The 13,683-nt window shown below is 39.3% G+C and overlaps 1 protein-coding gene across 1 annotated transcript in view; it reads right to left on the bottom strand.

Moving 5' to 3' along the window:
- Positions 1-311: 311 nt before the first annotated feature.
- HEPH (hephaestin) overlaps positions 312-13,683 on the bottom strand; it is a 78,326-nt gene continuing 64,954 nt past the window's right edge. The window contains exon 15 of the mRNA XM_032475624.1: positions 312-448. Within this exon, the coding sequence (XP_032331515.1) occupies positions 312-448 (137 nt within the window). The remainder of the gene's footprint in view (positions 449-13,683) is intronic.

Genomic DNA, 13,683 nt, shown 5'->3' with positions numbered 1-13,683 from the left:
GAGGCAGAATGACTTGTCTGAAGTCACTCCAAAGGCAAGACAGAACCAAATCTTGGCTAGAATTTCAGTCTCTTAACAACCAATTCTAGGTTTCTTAAAAGAGAACACATTGCCTTATATGATCCAAGAAGAAACAAGGAAGAAAATCCTCAGAACAAATATGAGTACATATTCCTTTCATCTCTCCTATATATTAAAATAAACTCAACATTTGAGCAATTTCCCCAAAACCCTAGGCTTCAGGTTTGGGTTTCTTACTACATCTGTTTAATAGCTTCTTTTTTGCCAACCAGTCTGCCCATTTCTGAGACTCACTTCCAGAAAGCCAATATTGTCTTTACCTTGATGGGATCCACTGAAGAATAATAGATCCAGGAAACACAAGCAGAATCATTGGGCCCAGGGCCAGATCTCTCTGGGATGTTCCACTGGTAAGTGAGAACCTCACCTAGAAACGGTAGCAGGAGTCTAGTTGGACCAGGTTAGAAATTTCTCCCAATTCCCGGGTCTCCCTAAAAGTCTATGCTGAGTGAGTCCCAGGACCTATAAGATATTTCTCCATCATTTCCATACCAGTTTTCATTTTTTGTGACTTTATTTTTCTCCCACCTGGGACACTCTCACCCTCTCTTCTGCATCCCTATCCTAAAAGATCCAGGTCCAATCCTCTGGTAAGGCAGCTCTGCTACTGTTCTCTCTGCTTACAATGTCCTTCCTTCTTTGACTTTGTTTTGGTCTCCTTTTCCTGCTGCTGCTTCCTATAAGCAGCTGTTTCTTCAAGGCTCTGTCTCTAGTCTTCTCCTCTTTTTCCATACTTTCTCCATGGAAACTTTCAGTCACTTTCTGATCTGTATGTATTGATGACTCAAATACTTAGCCAGACATTCCTTATCATTAAGTACCAATCCAAAGTTTTCATTTAGATACTGGGCATCTTTCAATTCATTTAAATTAATTAAATATTTTTGACAGGATTAACAGATACAAACTACCATACAAAAAACAGATAAGCAACAAGGATATACTGTATAACACAAGGAAGTATAGCCATTATATTGTAATATCCTATAATGGAGTATAATCTGCAAAAATATTAAATCACTATGCTGTACACTTGAAACTGACATAATATTATAAATCAAAGATCTGAGCATCTTTTGAAGATTATCTTAATACCAAAAAATAAAGTTGCTATGAACTCACATTCCTCCTTTGAAGAAAGAATGCTGCTACTAAGTCTGTGCTCCCAGTGTCTAGTAATTATGTCAAAACCCTTCTAGTTACTCAGATTCAAAACTTGAGTCTCCTTTGTCTCCCCATGGTCATACACTGAACCTCCAACCAAATGGCAAGTCTTATTGATTGTACCTCTACAATATATTTTATAACCATATACTCTTCCTTCCAATTCTCAATATTTCTGCCTTAGTTTAGACTCAGTTTTAAGATTGGACTACTATGAAACCTCTTAATATGCTTATCTCCCTCCAAGTCTTGCCCTCTTCAATGCATCTTCCAACTGATGCCATATTAATTTTATAACAGCTTTATTGAGACATAATGTGCAAACTAATTGACACATGTAAAGTGCATAACTCAATAGTTTTTAGTATACTCACAGAATTTGTAACCATCATTATGACCAATTTTAGGAAAATCATTACCACCAAAAGAAATCCCTGCACTTCTTAGCCATCATTTGCTAATCCACTCTCATACCCAAGCCCTGGGCAACAACTAATCTACTTTATGTCTCTATAGTTTTGCTATTCTAAGCATTTTATACAAATCCGATTATGCAAGAGAGATGTCAGCAAGATGGTAGACTAAGGAGGTCTCAATACTCATTTCCCTCCACAATAATGACCAAAACAAAGAATAAAGAACTATATACCCACTAAATGACTCTGAGATAGCTCCAGAATACAAAGAAGAATGTGAAGCAACCTAGTGGAACAAAAACAAAAAATAACTGAAGATGGCCAAATAAAAAAGTGTAGAGGAAATATCTTAACTATATCACTCCTGTCTGTCATAGCTAGGCATCAAGAAGGAATCCCCACTGGGGAAATGGATAACAGGAGGACACCAGCATCCCCCACCACCAGGCAGTCTTTCTTGACACTGACTCATCAACTTAACTGCCTGAAGTCCATGACCCTATGCCACCTCTACAAGAAGGAATCACCATCATGCTGCCCCAATCCAAAAAGAAGCCATAGCTTCTCTGCACCACCAAGGAGGAGCTGCCATCAAATCACATGCAAGAAGAAGCCTCCATTTCCCTGCTCTCCCCAGAGGAGCCACTGTTCTGGCCCCTACCCAAACAGCCATGGCAAATCTGCCCTTCCCCCAAGGAGCCACAGGTACTCTGCCTCTAGCTCTACGAGGAGACACTGCTGATATATCACACCAGAGAAGGAGCTGCCACTGCTCCACTCCCTTAGAAGGAGCCACCACCACTGCATCCTACTGAGAAGGAGCCACTGCCCCTTATCCTACCCCCATAAGAAACTGCTGCCCTGACAAGAAGCCATCAATGCTGCATTTGCCAGGAGAAGCTACTGATTCTTTGTCCTTCCCCAGAAGGAGCCACCACTGTTCCCTACTACCCCAAAAAGGATCTGCTTCAACTTCTCAGCCAAAGAGACACTTTGCTTCCCCAAAAGGATCAATCAACACTCCCACCCTCAAGAAGGAGCCATCAACCCTCCAAGACTCAACCCCTCCAAGAAGGAGGCTCTGATGTGTCCCTCCCACACAAGGAGACACCACCTCTGTGTTTTTCCAGAGAATGAGTTACTGCTACAATGACACCCCTGCACGACGAACTGCTGCCATTTAGCCTCCCAAAGGAAGCTGGCTCTGTTCTGACTCCACTACTTAGAAAGAGTTACTACTGGTCCACATCCACTACAATAGCTACCACTTGACCCTTCTCTCTCAACAGGAGATGCTCTTCCCCTGAGACATCAGCACCACTGCAGCAGTGAGTGATCCCACACCACAAAATTCTGGAGCCAAAGCTGTTTCTGGGCATCCCAGACACAGCTGCACATGCACCCACATTGTGGTCTTGGTGCCAAGAGGAGTGCTTTCATTTATCTCTGCCCCATGGGGGAAAATAAAAAGGAGGATTCAACTAGTCTTCACCATTGAGACCTCAAATAATCCTTGTCACTACTGTGGACACCTGCAGACTTGGCCACTGAGGATCACTGCAGTATTCACTGACACCAATCTCAGTTAATGGAGCTGTATGTAAACCATACGACTGTGCCCTTCGCAGAGACAGAGCCAATGCTGATCGCCCACAGAGCCAAAGTTGCCACACTCCACCCAGCTAACACCATTGCACCCAACTGTAGGTGAAGGGCTTTCCCCATGGCAGCCAGTCCATAAATTCTGCAAGAAGAGGTGACTGATTTCTCAAAAGTGGAGATATGATTGGTTCCTATGTATCATTCAAATATCAGGCTAAATATCACTTTCTGAGGAGCCTGTTCTGACCATAGTAACCAAGCTTTAACCCGTTTATCCAGAATACATAAATAACTCTCTAAATCTAACAATGTGAAAACAAACAACCCAATTTAAAATGAGAAAAATTTGCTCTCGAGAAGATGGCAGAGTAGAAGGGCGTTCACAGCTCACCATCTCCCACAAATACACCAAGACCCACATCCACAGACCCACTCAGCCAACCAGAGCACGTGCAGAACTCCGACAGAACATCTCCCTCTTCAAAAGATAAAGGCACCAAAAATCTGGTAGGAGAAAAGGAAAAAAGAAAGAACAAAAGGCAAAGCAGAGCGGGATGGGTCCCGCGGGGAGGGAACGGCAAAGGAGGACTTGCGCTCGTTCGCTGAGGCCAGAGGGACGGAGGGGGAGCCTCCAAGGCTTGGATCTATACGGAACAGCCCTTGACTGACAGAACTAAGTTAAATGGGCACAGAGGGTCCCCCCGACACCCAGCCTGAGATGCGGGCCAGCAGCGGTGGGCAGGGCCAGGCTGCACAAGCCAGGTGGAGGACGGGGGTGGCTGCACGGAGGCACCCCCAGGGTAACGCAAGGGGCTGCGTGCGTGGCTGTGGATGCACAGGGCAGAACAATCTGGACCCTCCATAAAACAGCAAGGTTGATGTGCTCTCGGGGGAAGGGTGCATACACCCATCTCTGAAAACCCGCGGAAACTTTTCGGGGGAAGAGAGGCGGGGCTCAGGCACAGCCGCCATATCCTCCGGCGCTTAGCACCCAGGCGGGGGCGGGGGCGAATATGCAACCGCACTGAAGGGCTTAGCAGCCTCAAAGGCCAGACTGAGACTGGCCTGCAGCCCAGGGAAGAAGGATCCTTCCATCCTGGTCCCTCAGACAACTTGCTACTCAAAGACAAACAAGGAGCTAAGCTTTGGCCTGAGCAGGGACAAGGCTGTGCCTGGGTCTTCCCCGAGCCCACCTGTGGATCGCTGACCAGGGCGGAGCGCGCATCCACACAGAGCAGCGGACCTACCAGCGCCGGGAGAGGGAGAGTGGCCCCCCGAATTTTGGTCAGGAACACAGCCCCTGACCGAGTTGCTGGGAGGGGGCAAGACCCGCCCTCCTACCTGGCCAGGCTGCAACATCTGACTGTGGCATCCAGAGGGGCAGTGACCTGCCCGCCCACAGTAGAGGAGAGCTGCACCTGAACCAGTGTTAGGAGGAGGCGCGATCTGCTTGCCAACAGGTGCTGGGAGCAGCACAGAAGAGGGCGCCAAAGGAGGGCCTCTGAAAACAGCAAGCTGAGCTTCTAAAAGAGGACGAAGACAAAAAGACTTCACATTAAAAGCACACAGACTCCAGGAGAACACCGACAACCCCCCCTTTTTTTTTTAATCTGTTTTTACCTGTTCTATTTTCTATTAATCTCTTAATCTTTACTTCTTAATTCATTTCTATTTCTCTTGGGTTTTGATGTCCTGCTATTGATTAGACAAAGGTTCCAAATACATCTATTCATCTTCCCCCAACTTTTTTTTAAAGGTTTTAAAAGGATGTCTCAACCCAATTGATACTCTGCTTCAACTCGCTTTTCTATTATTCATTATACACTGTTTTCAAACCCTCTTTCTCCCTTCTTTTAAAATTATTTCTCTCTCTCTCTTATTTTTTTTTCTTTTTTTCCTAAGTTCTATTCCTAAATAGGCATTAGATAGATAAAATCCTTAAGGACCAAAATAAACAACTGATACTCCATAAACCACAGTGCCAAAGAGGTATGAGCAAGATGAAGAAGCAGAGAAACCTTTCCCAATTAAAAGAACAAGAGAAATCCCCTGAAAGAAAGATCAATGAAGTAGACATCGATAGCCTACTAGATTAAGATTTCAAAAAAAGAGTGATCAAATTGCTGAAGGAATTAAAAGAGATAGTGTTTAGAGATATAAAATATGTCAAAAATGAAAGTGAAGCTATAAAGAAGAGCCAAGTAGAATGGGTAAACTCATTGACAGAGATGAGGAATGATCTAATAGCTGTGCAAAGCCGACTAGATAATGCAGAGGAACAAATTAGTGATCTAGAAGACAGGGCAATAGAAAGCACCCATTCAGAAGAACTACAAGAGAAGCAAATAAAAAATAATGAAAATAGCATAAGGGACCTATGGGATAATATAAAGCGTCCGAATCTTCGCATAATAGGGGTCCCAGAAGGAGAAGAAAGATCAAAGGGGATTCAAAAGGTTTTTGAAGAAATCATGACTGAAAACTTCCCAAACTTAAAGAAGGAATCAGACATCCAAGTACAGGAAGCTCAGAGGGTCCCAAACAGGAAGAACCCAAATAGACCCACACGAAGACATATCATAATCAAGCTGGCCAGAGTCAAGGATAAAGAAATGATTCTAAAGGCAGCAAGAGAAAAGAAAAGAGTAAGTTACAAGGGAACCCCCATAAGGCGCTCAGCTGATTTCTCAACACAAACACTACAGGCCAGAAGGGAGTGGCAAGATATATGCAAAGCCCTGAATGAAAAAAAGATGCAGCCTAAGATCCTTTATCCAGCAAGGCTATCCTTTAGGATAGAAGGAGAAATAAAGAACTTCACAGACAAAAAAAAGCTGCAGGAATTTAGCAACACTAAACCCATGCTAAAAGAAATATTGAAAGATCTATTCTAAATAGAAAAGCAGCAGGATGCTACAGAAATGAGAAACTCACACTGGAAAGGTGATAACTCATGAATTACAGATAAAGTAAACACGAAATTATAAAAGAAGACATACAAATCACTGAGAGTGGGAGAGGGAGGCAGGGAAATATAGAATATATTTTTTTCTTTTTTTAAAAATTTTTTTAAAAGTAGGATGGGTTTGAGATCATGTTACTATCAGTTTAATAAAAACAGTTATAGTAATGGGCTAATAGATTTACAAAAAGGGGTAACCAAAAACTTACAAGGGAGTCACAAAAATTAAATAAAATCCATGATAATACAAAGGAAAATTACCAAACCACAAAAGGAAGAAGAAAGGAACAAAGAAGATATACCAATTCAACTGCAAAGATAAGTTCAAAATGGCAATAAACACACATCTATCATTAATTACTGTAAAAGTTAATGGACTAAATGCTCCAGTCAAAAGACATAGAGTGGCAGACTGGATAATAAAGCAAGAACATTCAATATGCTGCATACAAGAGACCCACTTTAGGGAGAAGGACACATATAGATTGAGAGTGAAAGGATGGAAAAGGATATTCCATGGAAATGGAAAAGCCAAAAAAGCAGGTGTTGCAGTACTGATTTCAGACAAAATAGACTTTAAAACAAAGGCCATAAAGAAAGATAAAGAAGGATATTTTATAATGATTAAAGGAGTGATACAAGATGAGGATATTACACTTGTTAATATATATGCACCCAATGTAGGAGCACCTAAGTACATACAAGAATTACTAACAGAGATAAAGGGGGATATTGATGGGAATACAATCATAGTTGGAGATTTTAAAACTGCATTAACAACAATAGACAGATCTTCCAGACAGAAAATAAAAAAGGCAACAGAGAAATTAAATACTACAATAGAAAAACTAGATTTCGTGGATATTTTCAGAGCATTACTCCCCCAAAAAATAGGATATACATTCTTTTTAAGTGCACATGGAACATTTTCCAGGATCAATCATGTACTTGGGCACAAAAGAAACCTCAACAATTTTAAGAAGATAGAAATTGTCTCAAGCATCTTTACTGACCACAATGCCATGAAACTGGAAATAAAAACAGAGAAACAAAGGAGAAAAAAAGGAAAGCATGGAGATTAAACAATATGTTATTGAAAAAACAATGGATCAATGAGGAAATCAAAGCTGAAATTAAAAAATACCTTGAGACAAATGATAATGAAAGCACAACCACTCAAAACCTATGGGACACAGCAAAGGCAGTGCTAAGAGGGAAGTTTATAGCTATACAGGCTTTCCTCAAAAAAGAAGAACAACCTCAAATAAACAGTTTAACCCACCACCTGAAGGAATTAGAAAAAGAAGAAAAAACAGCCCCAAAAAGCAGCAGAAGGAAGGAAATAATAAAGATCAGAGAGGAATTAAATACAATAGAGATTAACAAGACCAAGAAACAATCAACCAAACCTAAAACTGGCTTTTTGAAAAAGTAAATAAAATCGACAAACCTCTGGCCAAACTCACAAAGAAGAAAAAAGAGAGAGCACAAATTAGCAAAATAAGAAAGGAAAATGGAGAAATTACAACAAACAAAATAGAAATACAGAGTATCATACGGGAATATTGTGAAAAACTATATGGAACCAAACTGGATAACCTAGAGGAGATGGACAAGTTTCTGGAAACATACTGTCCACCAAGACTGAATGAAGAAGAATCTGAACACTTGAACAATCCCATCACTAGAAAGGAAATAGAAATAGCAATTAAAACCTCCCTACAAATAAAAGTCCAGGACCGGACAGCTTCACTGGGGAATTCTACCAAACATACAGAGAAGAAGTCATACCAGTCCTTCTCAAACTCTTCCACAAGATTGAAAAGGAAGAAATACTCCCAAACTCATTCTATGAAGCCACCATCACCCTGATACCAAAACCAGGCAAAGACAGTACAAAAAAAGAGAATTCTAGGCCAATATCACTGATGAACATAGACGCCAAAATCCTCACCAAAATTTTAGCAAATAAAATCCAACAACACATAAAAAAGATTATACATCATGACCAAGTGGGGTTCATCCCAGGGACACAAGGCTGGTTCAACATACGCAAATCAATCAATGTAATACATCACATCAACAAGAGAAAGGACAAAAACCACATGATCATCTCAATCGATGCAGAAAAAGCATTTGATAAAATTCAACACCCATTTATGATAAAAAAACTCTCGCCAAAGTTGGTATAGAGGGAACATATTTCAACATAATAAAAGCTATATATGACAAACCTACAGCCAGCATAGTACTCAACGTTGAAAAACTCAAAATCTTCCCACTAAAATCTGGGACAAGACAAGGATGCCCACTATCACCACTCCTATTCAACATAGTCCTGGAAGTCCTAGCCACAGCAGTCAGGCAAGGGAAAGAAATAAAAGGGATCCAAATTGGAAAAGAAGAGGTAAAAGTGTCATTATATGCTGATGACATGTTACTATATATAGAAAACCCTAAAAGGTCCACACAAAAGCTCCGAGAGCTGATTGAAGACTTCAGCAAGGTAGCAGGTTACAAAATTAACGTTCAAAAATCAGTTGCATTTCTTAACACTAACGATAAATCAACAGAAGAAGAAAGTAAAGAAACAATCCCCTTTAAAATAGCACCCAAAATAATAAAATATCTGGGAATAAATCTAACCAAGGAGGTGAAAGAATTATACACAGAAAACTATAAACCATTGATGAAGGAAATTAAAGAAGACTTTAAAACATGGAAAGATATTCCATGCTCTCAGATTGGACGAATCAATATTGTTAAAATGGTCACACTGCCCAAGGCAATCTACAGATTTAGTGCTATCACTATCAGATTACTCAGGACATATTTCACAGAACTAGAACAAATCATAATAAAATTTATATGGAACCATCAAAGACCTAGAATTGCCAAAGCATTACTGAAGAGAAAGAAAGAGGCTGGAGGAATAACTCTCCAAGGCTTCAGACAATACTATAGAGCTACAGTCATCAAGACAGCATGGTATTGGTACCAAAACAGACATATAGACCAATGGAACAGAATAGAGAGCCCAGAAATGAACCCACAGACTTTTGGTCAGCTCATCTTCGACAAAGGAGGCAAGAATATACAATGGAATAAAGACAGTCTCTTCAGCAAATGGTGATGGGAAAACTGGACAGCAGCATGTAAAACAATGAAGCTAGAACACTCCCTTACACCATATACAAAAATCAACTCAAAATGGATTAAAGACTTAAACATAAGACAATATACAATAAACCTCCCAGAGGAAAACATAGGCAAAACATTATCTGACATACATTTCAAAAATTTTCTCCTAGAAGAAATAAAAGCAAGAATAAACAAATGGGACCTAATGAAACTTACAAGCTTCTGCACAGCAAAGGAAACCGGAAGTAAAACAACAAGAAAACCTATGGATTGGGAGAAAATTTTTGCAAGTGAAACCGACAAAGGCTTGATCTCCAGAATATATAAGCAGCTCATACGACTCAATAAGAAAAAAATAAACAACCCAATCCAAAAATGGGCAGAAGACCTAAACAAGCAATTCTCCAAGGAAGACATACAAATGATCAAAAAGCACATGAAAAACTGCTCAATATCACTAATTATCAGAGAAATGCAAATCAAAACTACAATGAGGTATCACCTCACACCAGTCAGAATGGCCGTCATTCAAAAAGCCACAAATGACAAATGCTGGAGAGGCTGTGGAGAAAGGGGAACCCTCCTACACTGTTGGTGGGAAGGCAGTTTGGTGCAGCCACTATGGAAGACAGTGTGGAGATTCCTCAAAAGACTAGGAATAGACTTACCATATGACCCAGGAATCCCACTCCTGGGCTTGTATCCAGAAGGAAATCTATTTCAGGATGACACCTGCACCGCAATGTTCATAGCAGCACTATTTACAATAGCCAAAACATGGAAACAGCCTAAATGTCCATCAACAGGTGACTGGATAAAGAAGTGGTGGTATATTTATACAATGGAATACTACTCAGCCATAAAGACCGACAACATAATGCCATTTGCAGCAACATGGATGCTCCTGGAGAATGTCATTCTAAGTGAAGTAAGCCAGAAAGAGAAAGAAAAATACCATATGAGATCGCTCATATGTGGAATCTAAAAAACAAAAACAAACAAACAAACAAACAAAAACAAAGTGTAAATACAGGACAGAAATAGACTCACAGACAGAGAATACAGACTTGTGGTTACCAGGGGGGTGGAGGGTGGTAAGGGATAGACTGGGATTTCAAAACTGTAGAATTGATAAACAAGATTACACTGTATAGCACAGGGAAATATACACAAAATGTTATGATAACTCACAGAGAATAAAATGTGACAATGAGTGTGTATATGTCCATGAATGACTGAAAAATTGTGCTTTACACTGGAATTTGACACAACATTGTAAAATGATTAGAAATTAATTAAAAATTTTAAAAAAATAAAATAAAATGAGAAAAGCTTTGAAAAAATATTTCAGTAAAGATAACATAAAAATGACAAATTAGCAAATGAAATGCATTTAACATTTTTAGCTATTTGAAAAATGCACATTAAAAGCAGAATGAGATATTGTAACATATCTGTCTGGCTAAAAAGGTAGAGATGACACCAAGTGCTAACCAGGATGCCGAAAAAGTGAATTTCTTATACATTAGTGGTGGGAATGTAAACTGGGAAACAATTTGGCAGTTCCTTATAAAAGTAAATATCCCCTTACTGTGTGACTCAACAACCCCTTATCTATGTGTCTGCCATAGAGAAGTGAGAACTATGTTCATATGAAAGCTATACAGATACTCATAGAAGTTTTATTCATAAGTTTATAAGAACCAAACCTGGATGGAACCGAAATATTCTTTAACAGTGAATGGTTGAACAAATGTAGTTCCCTCTAGATAGATAGATATGTAGATAGATAGATAGATGGATAGATAGATAGATAGATAGATAGATTGATAGATAGATAGATAGATAGATAGATAGATAGATAGATAGATAGATAGATAGATAGATAATTTCCTGGAATAAACCAACTATGTAGAAATGGAGTACAGATTAGTGGTTGCCTGGGAAGATGGAAGGTAGAATGTAACTGCCCTGATTTCTAATTATGTGGTTACTCTAATTTATACATGTGTTAAAACTCATACAACTATATATCTTAAAAAGTTAATGTTACTGAAGTACAAAAACAAAAAAACAAAAAACAAAAAAAACCACACAGGCATTCAGAGGTATTGATCACTGGAGAAGATATTATAGGAGAGTTGAAACCTGGTCTGAATATTAAGGAATGAAAAGGGCAAGCAGAGTCAAAGGGGAAAACATTCAACTTTCTTCACTCCCAACTAATTTTCTTCACAACCAACAAATTTTCTTGAACACATAATAGGTGCTAAGTTTTGGGGGTAGAATAGTGAATAAAACAACATGATTCCTGTCCTCTTGTAATCTAGTGGGGGAAGTAAACAATATGTAAATAAACAAAAACTTGTGGAATCACAAACATGGGTAAGTGCTATGACCTTGGGAAGAACCCGACTTTCCTCCACCTTCTCTTATCCTAACTCCACTTTCTTCCTCATATAGCCTGAATCACCATAGTTAGCACTTGAAACATTCTTTTACAAATGTTCTCAACTTTCATGTCACTTGCCTACTTTGTTCTACACACTGCATACACTCTCCAACCCCTACTCCCATTCATAATACCTTCCAGTAAATCAGTAGTACTTAAAATGTAGTCCCTGGACCAGTAACATAAGAATCTACTTAAGAACTTGTTCAAAGTGCAAATTACTGGAATCCTCTCCACACCTACAGAATAAGAAACTCTGAGAGTGGGCTCTATGGTTTAATAAGACTTTGAGGTGACTCTTACGTTTATTAAAGTTTGAGTACCACTGCCCTCCCTAGATCTATTTTATAATTTTCCTCCTCTGATCTTAGACCAGGAATTGCTGAGCACAATTGAAGAAATGCACAACCCTGTGTATCGTTGCCTCCTCAAATTTATGATTTCCAATCTCAGTTGTGTCCTCAGTGTTGTCTGGTAATTCTTTTACTTGCTCTTCACAGCTCCATATCCTTTTTCCTTTGATGACAATTCCAAACTATCACCTCACTCAAGTCCCATCTGTTCCTTACCTCTCCCCTTTCAGTAGAAAATTTCCATGTCAATTCAAGAGAATAATAATATTTGCAAGCACTTGTATAAAATTTACAATCTCATAACTTATTTAATCCTCACAAACCCTTAAAAGTAGATATTTAAATTATTATTAATAATGACTATTAATCATTAATATTATTATCAATAATAGATAAAGTAACTGAGGCTTATAGATGTTAAAATTTTTTCCAAAGGACACATCATAGCTGAAATTTGAATACATGCAGTCTAGCTCCAGAATTCATGCTCCTACCACTCTATGAATGCTCTCATCCCTCATATTCTCACTCCCCATCCTATCAGCATATCTGTATTCATATCCACCAAGCCCTCCAGCTCCAAAGGAGCTGAGCAGCCTCAGAGAAGCCTATTATAACTCAAGATTAGTACTTCTATGAGAACTCTTAGTCCCATTCCCTCCCATTTCTTACCAGACTCAGACCTCCTCTCCCTCTTGGATCTTCAACCTCTCCTCCAGTGATTCCTTCCCAAATATGAAATATGCTCATCTCTACTTTCTTTCTCCTGTTACCTCAAGGTACTGCCTTCCCTAACTTATCTGTCTTCCCCAAAGCTATGCTTTTTGAAAGTTTTGTCAGCATTTACTGTCTCCACTCCCTCCCTTCCAATTCACTGCTCAATTCTCCACAATATGGCCTCTGCTACATTTATCACTCCACCAGAACTACCCTAGTTATAACCTCTTTTAAAGGTTTATTTGTGTGTCCTACCCCAAATTTACATGTTAAAATCTAACCCCCCAGTACCACAAAATGTGCCTTTATTTGGAAATAAAATGTTTACAGAGTTCAGTAAGTTTAAACGAGGTCATTAGTGTGGGTCTTAATCCTATATAACTGGTGTCTCTATAAAAAGGGGAAATTTGGCCATAGAGGCATACACTGAGGAAAGATGAAGTGAAAAGACATAGGGAGATGAATGGTCATCTACACACCAAGGAGAGAGGCCTGGAACAGAGTTTTGCCAACAGTCCTTAGAAGGAACCAACCCTACTAACGTCATTATTTTGAACTTCTAGTCTCCAGAAATGAGAAAAAAAATAAATTTTTATTGTTTAAGCCACCCAACTTGTTGTATTTAATATTGCAGTCCTAGAAAACTAATACAATTTCCAACAATGCCCATACTATCAAAGCCAATAGGTACTTTAGAATCCTTATGTGTTTGTCCTGACCTTGTGCCTCATGTCTCAAAAATTAAGCCAAATTACTATGCTAACACTATCACCCCAAAATACACCAAAAATCTAA

Source organism: Camelus ferus, chromosome X (assembly GCF_009834535.1).
Source record: "Camelus ferus isolate YT-003-E chromosome X, BCGSAC_Cfer_1.0, whole genome shotgun sequence".
Taxonomy (NCBI): Eukaryota; Metazoa; Chordata; class Mammalia; order Artiodactyla; family Camelidae; genus Camelus; species Camelus ferus.
Note: the sequence above shows the minus strand (reverse complement) of the source record. Positions and strands in the feature narration are given on the sequence as shown.